Source organism: Quercus lobata, chromosome 8 (genome assembly GCF_001633185.2).
Source record: "Quercus lobata isolate SW786 chromosome 8, ValleyOak3.0 Primary Assembly, whole genome shotgun sequence".
NCBI lineage: Eukaryota > Viridiplantae > Streptophyta > Magnoliopsida > Fagales > Fagaceae > Quercus > Quercus lobata.
Genome location: NC_044911.1, coordinates 13680881 through 13688732, shown reverse-complemented (window position 1 = coordinate 13688732; position 7852 = coordinate 13680881). Strand labels below are relative to the sequence as shown.

General features: G+C 39.3%; 1 protein-coding gene across 1 annotated transcript; it reads left to right on the top strand.

Annotated features, from left to right (window-relative positions):
* Window positions 1-208: 208 nt before the first annotated feature.
* Window positions 209-7281, top strand: LOC115956428 (serine/threonine-protein phosphatase 7 long form homolog). Its single transcript, XM_031074813.1, has 7 exons — window positions 209-416; window positions 850-956; window positions 1040-1797; window positions 1970-2057; window positions 5181-5579; window positions 6674-7181; window positions 7271-7281. Exons 2-7 carry the CDS (start codon window positions 852-854, stop codon window positions 7279-7281), a joined length of 1869 nt encoding a protein of 622 aa, XP_030930673.1. The 5' UTR covers window positions 209-416; window positions 850-851.
* Window positions 7282-7852: the final 571 nt, after the last annotated feature.

Here is a 7852-nt window from a genome sequence, read left to right as displayed (position 1 = left end):
GCAATTACCCTTTTTTGGGAAATTAAACATACGTTTGCCCTCTTTCTGAAACTAAATAGGGAACTGCCCCTGTTTTGTAACTCGACAATAGAGAAATCGAGTTTTAATGAATAACTCGATATTTGTATAGTCGAGTTAGTCTGACACTTCGAATTTTTCCCAATAAAAAAATGTTTGTGTAGACGGTCATAACTTGGGAAACTGGAAATCGAGTTCTTTTCAGCGGTTTGAATCAATAGGACCCTAACGTCTCACAACGCTATTCAGTCACTCGCTCTCCCTGTACACTCTCTTTCCCTCGCTCTCTGCCATCACTCTCTCTCCACACTCTGTCTCTCTCGCTCTGCGATCAGGCTTCCCCACTCTTCCTCGAGTCTCCATCAGTCGTCGTTGGTTCCCGCCGCCGCTGATTACAGGTACGGTCCTCTCCCTCTGAAATATTTTCTGATGTTGGTTAATGTTAGGTTGCGTTTTGTGTGGGATTTTGATTATTTTGTTGAAACTTAAGGAAGTAGTAAATTTACTAATGAAGATGAGAATTTCATTGATGATTTTCTCATTAATGAGTTTAAATGTGCTTGGGGTTTTGATGAGGGGTTTTGGCAAATCGAGTGGTGTTATAACTTATATTTTCATAAATAGTTAATTAATAATTATCCTAAGCTTTAAGAAGTGATTTAAATAGTTCTGAAATAATTTTTTTTATGGCAAGTTCTTATTTATTTAAGAAGTGATGTTGAAAATCTTGTGCTCAAAATATAATGTCTTACTGAATCTATGCTTTTATTTTATATTAAATGTGGTTTACTTGTTAGAAAATTGCTAACAATGTATTTGCTGCCATGTCAGATATGCAGGCACTAGATAGAGTGCGGCCTGGACCCGATGTGGATACCCAGTTGTCCCAGCAGCCGAATCATCGGTCAAGTCCGCTTTGGAGGTGCGCCGCTGACGAGGTATGTAGTAGTATTATTAATACATGTTTGTTTTATAATTACCTCGTGTTTAATCTCCTAACACAATACTCGTCCGTGTGCAGGAGGCGCCTGGCATGATAAAGGTTCGACGCCGTAAATGTGTATTGCCACAGGGTGGGTTAGATCCACGTATCATGCAACACATAGATGCAGCAGGGTTGACTGGTTTATTCAAGGTTCCTGATATGGAGGTCGACCACGCCTTGATCACGGCGTTGGTTGAGCGGTGGCGTCCGGAGACGCACACGTTCCACTTACCCCATGGAGAAATGGGTATCACCTTGCAAGATATGGAGGTGATGCTGGGGCTTCCGGTGGATGGGTTGCCTGTCACTGGGAAGACAGACTACATATGGAATGAGCTGTGCGAACAGTTGTTGGGCCATAAACCTCCACCCTCGATACCAAACTCAAACAAGTCTATCCTTGCTGGGGCGAGGATAAGATACACCTGGCTTGATGCACAGTTTGCCGATCCCTTAGTTGCGGACGCTGCTGACGAAGTCGTGCAGCAACATGCCCGCTACCACCTACTTGTACGGATGGGGGCCCTCTTGTTCATGGACAGGTCTGCGGACCGGGTCTCACTGCTGCCTTTGCAGTTGCTCAACCCAGTCAGCAATGCGAGACGGTATAGCTGGGGTAGTGCAGCATTGGCCTGGCTGTATAGGCAACTTTGTGGTGCATCGAAGAAGGATGCGATGCAGATTGGAGGAGCACTCTTGTTGGTGCAGCTATGGGCCTATTCAAGGTTCCCACAATTATGCCCTGTTGTGAGGCCGCCTCTACCGCCAGTGCACTTAGGGCCCCTTGCCATTAGGTACATTCATTGAGTTCTCGTTATTTGTCTCTTTCATATAATTAAAAATATGCCAAACTAACAAACGAAAGAAACTTATCAATGCTTAGTATATGGATGTGAAATATAAAAGCAAAGTTTGTTAAATGTAAGGTTCAGTAATGAGCATTTGTCGACACCTCATGTTTGGTAGGTGGAGCGGGCCAAAATGCACCGCAGAGCATGCCACACACGTCCTTGCTGCGTACCGGGCGTCACTGGCTACAGTACGGGCCGAGCAGGTATTCGGTTAATTTAGTTTGAATTCTTATGACCACGTTTCCCTCAATTCTTATGACTACGGGCCGAGCACGTTTCCCTCAAATGCACCGCACATGCTTTTATTTTCGTTTCCCTCAATTTTTATTTTATTTTGAATTCTTGGATTGTTGTAGGAATGAGTTGATTTCATAATACCATCCAATCATTTTGTTTGATACTTGGATTTCCATCCCATCATTTAACTCAATTGGAATGTCCATCGTGAAGTACTTCACATTAGAACTTCCATTTGTAGCACCTGCATGAATACTTGCTCGTCCTTACATAAAGTAAAACAAAAGTAAAAAATTCTTGAATGTTAAATCAAAGGGTTTTTTCCAAATTGGGTTGGATTGAAGGGTTTTTTCCAATGCAACCCAACTCACATGACTCAGGTTAAGTTGGGTTAAATCAATGGGTTATATATAAATTTAGTCATATATATATAAAGTAGAATTTGGCTATATTCTTCATTATGTACGGAAACGTTTGTGATTTACACCGAAAAAAAAAAAAAAAAACACAGAATAAATTGTCCCTTTTCCAAGATGTTTGAAGCATGTGCAACATGCGCAAAAGATTGAGCATGAAGTCTTGGTTTAGTGCAAGACAGTGAGTTCAAACTTGTGTTGCAACCAAAAAACAAAAACTCCACCAATTGTTACAAATGTCATTAAGCTGATGCAATGAAGAGAAGACGCACATATTGGATTATGTAATTGGTTATAATTCTTTTAGAGAGAGTTTGAATCTTTGATAGTTGTTATACTTCAATATTAAAGCTTTAAAATAGAAATTTTTTTTAGAACTGTTGAAGCTTATTAATATTTCACACCTTCTGGATTCGCTATAGTTTTGGTGGTTGACTTAGATATTACCACAATTATATTCCAGATTTTCGTTGAATTACATTTGCTGAGTTAGAGCTTCTCTTCACTGTTGTAATATAGTTGGCTGTTAAATCTCATAAAATGATAAAATTCTTTAAATTTAGAACGTTGGGAAAGCTGCAAATGTTAAACTACGAAAATTTTATCTAATTATTGTGTAATCATGACATGAGAGCAAAAATATAACCCCAATTTGCATTTTTGGCCTAAGTACAAAAACAGAGGGAATGATGACATTATTGATCATTGGCCCGTAAAACACATGATCACTTCTCTGGCTTTCATTGAAATTTGAAATTAAGCAAACTAAAGGATGGAGTTACTCTGCCTTGAATGTCATAGAGTGACCATAGGCTAAGCCATTGCCATAGCTTGTCCTTGTCCAATGCTGGATGGTTGTCATTGCTTGGGTCCACACTGTGAAATTTCCAAAATACAAAGTCATTAGTGCCCCCCCACTAGGAACTCGAGAGTCCAGGGTATAGGTTAAACCCTTTGTGAGATTTGGGGTTGTTTAGGATGCCAGAGTGAGCACCGAAGATAGTCTCAATTGTTGCTTTGCCTTCAAAAACTTACTAATGTTTGGAGTTTATGCATTTCACTACCCCTGTGACAGAACATAGCAATATTTAGTATTAAGTGACCATCTAAGGTTAATATAAACTTTTATGTTATCTAAACATCCGTTTGGGATGTTCTAGTTGATGGTGTTTTCGTAGGTAGTCAATGTGAATCTAAGCTCTTTACAATTCATTGGTGCCACTAGTGCTGCAGGTGGTTTTAGTGTGTGAGCTCCATTTGGGCATAGATATAAGTTTCATAGGTACGATCGAACTCTCTTGGCTAGAAGTTTCATATGTACAATTGCACCAGATTACTATCACGCTCTACTTTAGTCGGTTGTTTTTGCATATAGTCTCAATATATGCTACAAATTTGATTAAACAAATAAAATTTAAGCTTGTATGGTTTGTAATTAAGCTTGTGAAATCACTTGTAATTAATTAATAAAATGTTATGAGCTTAAAACCATAGTTATTGCTCTGCCTAATAAGTAGACAATTTAGTATTTCTTCTTCTAACATAGGGGTATCCAGGATTACAAACATTGTTATTGTGATGCAAAAAACATTGTTACATTGTAAGTTATAAATTACCTTTGCTGAATTGAAGGTTATATTTTTACAGTCTAGTAGAATACTGTTTGACTTCGATTTACGTATTCAAGTGGTATATTTTGAATATGCACAGCCTCGATTGTCTTCTTGGAAAACAATGGCCTAAGTTTAAAGAAACAAATAATTGTTAATCAGTGATATATGAGAAAACATAAAGACGCTTGACACATTACCTCTTGTTGTTGACGTAAATGAAAAGTTAGTTCGTGCTCCTTGCACCAAAGTTGGAGAGCACAATTTAATTGCAGCATGCAACTCCTTAAGTTGTCCCCACTTTAGCTGCCTTAATAGTCCTAAAATTATTAAAAGCTATGGATTATTAACGAGTACTTTATTCATATAATTTTAGAAGCGTGCAAAATATGCTGCTCACCATATTCTTCAAGAGGAATGTAATTTTAGACATTGACATGATTAGTTTGAGATAAGTAAAAGGCTTATGTAATTTCCAACACTAAAATTTATAAGAAATATATATTTACATAGAAATATAATAACAGTATTTGATGAGGATTATACCATGTAATAATTTACATAGCTTCCATTTCTTGCAATATAAAGTGCTACTTGAAATGCAATGTCTTCAGTAGACCTTATAATAGTCATTTTGTTCTCATTCATTGAAACATTGTTAATGACTAATGCAATTAATGTAGCACAATATTTCTATTACGATAAAAAGATTTTGCGAAATCATCAACTTGGATTCATCTTACAGCCATAAGGATGCTCTAGTACCCTCCTCTAAGTTTGGTTCAGATTGAAAACCCTAGTATTTGATGGTGTCAGTTAGCTTTAAACCCTGTCCAGCATATGAACATGGGGCTGAAAATGGTGGACATGAACAACCTAGATCTTTTAATATTTTTTGCAGGTCAATTTTGTTGTTCTTTTACTTTCTGCCCAAAAATCCCTGAAGATTTTGTGTACGACTAGAAGCAGACAGAAGATTCCATGCTTTGCATATTACATATCATAAACATAATGTTAAATTAGTATGATGTCTCACTATCACAAACATAATCTACTTATGCAGATTGTATGGGAGCCGTACACACATACGCTAGGCTCCCTACCTGCGTATTGCACTGCTGGGCAGCATATTTGGAGGGCCGAGGTGCCATTGATATTCTTTTGGATAGTGGAGTGGCATCATCCTGAGCGAGTCCTCCGTCAGTTTGGGATGAAGCAACCAGTTCCAAGTGTCGTGGATACGTCGACTACCCTTCACAAGATATCCCTTCAGGGTAAATGGGAGAAGAACTGGGAGGTAGAACATGATCCCTTTATTCGGCAATGGGCCAACCGAGTGAATGTAGTTCGCGGGTCCGATCTCCTAGACGATGATGATACGTATCTCGTTGAGTACATGATGTGGTACAATCGCCACACAAGGCGGTACATAACACCAGAGTCTGCGTATTGGGAACTCATGGTGAGGCAACAATTCCTATTTTATGGATGAAACCATTGTTGGATTAAATATCCTCAGCAGCTTTCTCTGTCATTTTGTTTTAAAGTCAAAAAATACTGCATGACATGTCATTATGTTTTAAAGTCAAAATACTGCATGATTTAAGTTGTTCATAACAAACTGAATTTGTCTTGATCCAATTTGTTTGCATGAGGAATGGTTAATGGGCAATGACTAATGATGACCACACCTTTGTTCATATAATTACATTCAACTTTTAAAAAGGGTGGGTTGGGTTGGGTTTTATTGTATTTTATTTTATTTTTTGTTTATTTTTGTTTTTGTTTTTGGTTGGCTTGTACTTTAAAATGGACGGTGCAACTCTGTGTAGTAGTGATAAATTCACATTTCATGATAGTTTAGATAGCCTTTCCTCCAGGACTGATTAATGTATTACATATTCCTTGATAGATATTACCTCTAGGATTGGGAAGTCCCTTACTAAACTGTTGGTAGAATGCAATTCCCAACAGCTTAAAGGTCATTTAAAATCTTGCCAGTATGCAGCAAGGAGATGTGCATTTATACTAGATTCAAGTATGATATATGTTCTAAGTTTTTGGTACTTCCCTTAATTGAAACTTGAAGCTTGCGTTTGATATTTTCAATTCATTTGATTTGGGCGTGTACGTTAGGAAATAATAACTTCAAAATATGTGTCCTGATTGCAATGTGATATTAATGGAGTTGTAAATCTGGTGAAGCCTAGATACAGAAGTGAAATTCTGATATTTTCACTTATGCTAAGATTGAACTTATGTACAACCAACTATACATGTTTTTTAGGAGTATTATCTCAATGTTTAGATTGCATAGCGATAAACATAACAGGAAACTGAAAATTCCTGAGTGTTGGGTTGGAACTATAAAATTTTGCACAGGGGGGGCCAACCCCTATTTTTATACACTGTCTTTTTAAAGATGCTTCATAATTATAAGTAATATAAGGATTTCATTAGCTATGTTTGCTACTTTTTCTTTTGATTTTGGAACAGATTTATCCAAGTTTTGCATCATACTTGCGTTCTTGCTTTTATGACGCCTTTGTTTTGTAGGTTCGAATGATGATTAGGTCTATACCGAGGTGCGATGAAGGTTCTGACATGCACACTGACCTTACATTTACACTAGAGCTTGTGGAGGAGCTAGGCCGACTTAAATTGGCGAATGCGCTTGCAGAAGCAGTTGACATTGATACACAGGCCCCAGTTCGTGGCGGGCAACGTGGTGGGTCTCGTGGGGGTGGACATCGTGGAGGTGGTCAAGCTGGTCGCAGCCGTACGACCGAGTCGGCTCCCATCTACGAGGAAGGGAATGAGGAGGGTGTAGAAGAGGCATGGCTTGGCACTGATTGGGTACTGTCTGATGATGACGGCAGGACACCGCGATGCACGCCTGGCGATGGTGCTGGGCCATCCCATACCGTCGATCATCAGGGCACTGTTCCAGCCCACACTACATCCCATGGTGCTAGCACGGACTTTGAGGGCCCTCCTCGTATGTCGCCCCCAGTTTTCAGTGGATCTGCCCATGATGGTGGATGCATATTTGTCCCCACACCAGGCATGCCCACCCCACCTCTAGTGCATGTGGACCCCACCATGTCAACTCCATCTCAAACCCCCCACGGAGAGGCTGTACAGATTGAGCAGATACCGGCTGAGGACATTGAGCCGGTGGAGGCTTTGCGGAGATCGCGACACCCGCGTGCGCATGCTCCCGATTGCGGGACCGGTGATGGTATGTACTTCGTCTACACTTCCCATCTTCTTGAGCTACTTGTACTGTGCATTTGATTGATTATGTTAATTTAATTATGCTGTTGTGTCTGATGAAACAGGTAAGATTAGACCTGTCAGGGCATATGGGCGGAAACGAAAACATCATTAAATGCCTTAGTGTATGCTTATACTTCCTGCCTATAGGTGACTGCATAGTTACGTTTCACTTTTCTTCGAAAGTCGTATTTTTTTTTTAGACCTAACTGCAATGGTGGACACGAAAAGGCCATTGAGCTGGATTGTCCTTGTGTGCTTATTCTTCATGTGTATAGGTGACTGGAATAAGCATGCAAAATGTTCTACTAATTGGGGAGAATCTTGGTGGCTGTGCATCTATTTCTGGATCATTGCTTGGGGAGAATACTGGCTGTCAATGTGTTTGTTGTCAAGAAATTGATATTTTGGAGAAAACCCATAAGGCGTATTGTATTTATTGATGTATTAGGAAGTTTT

What these genes read in the sequence shown, in the direction of transcription:
- LOC115956428 (XM_031074813.1), top strand. Translation starts at nt 852, where the DNA reads ATGCAGGCACTAGATAGAGTGCGGCCTGGACCCGATGTGGATACCCAG. An exon ending in TTAGGGCCCCTTGCCATTAG is followed by an intron (nt 1,798 to 1,969) that starts GTACATTCATTG and finishes CATGTTTGGTAG; the next exon opens with GTGGAGCGGGCCAAAATGCA. An exon ending in CTACAGTACGGGCCGAGCAG is followed by an intron (nt 2,058 to 5,180) that starts GTATTCGGTTAA and finishes CTACTTATGCAG; the next exon opens with ATTGTATGGGAGCCGTACAC.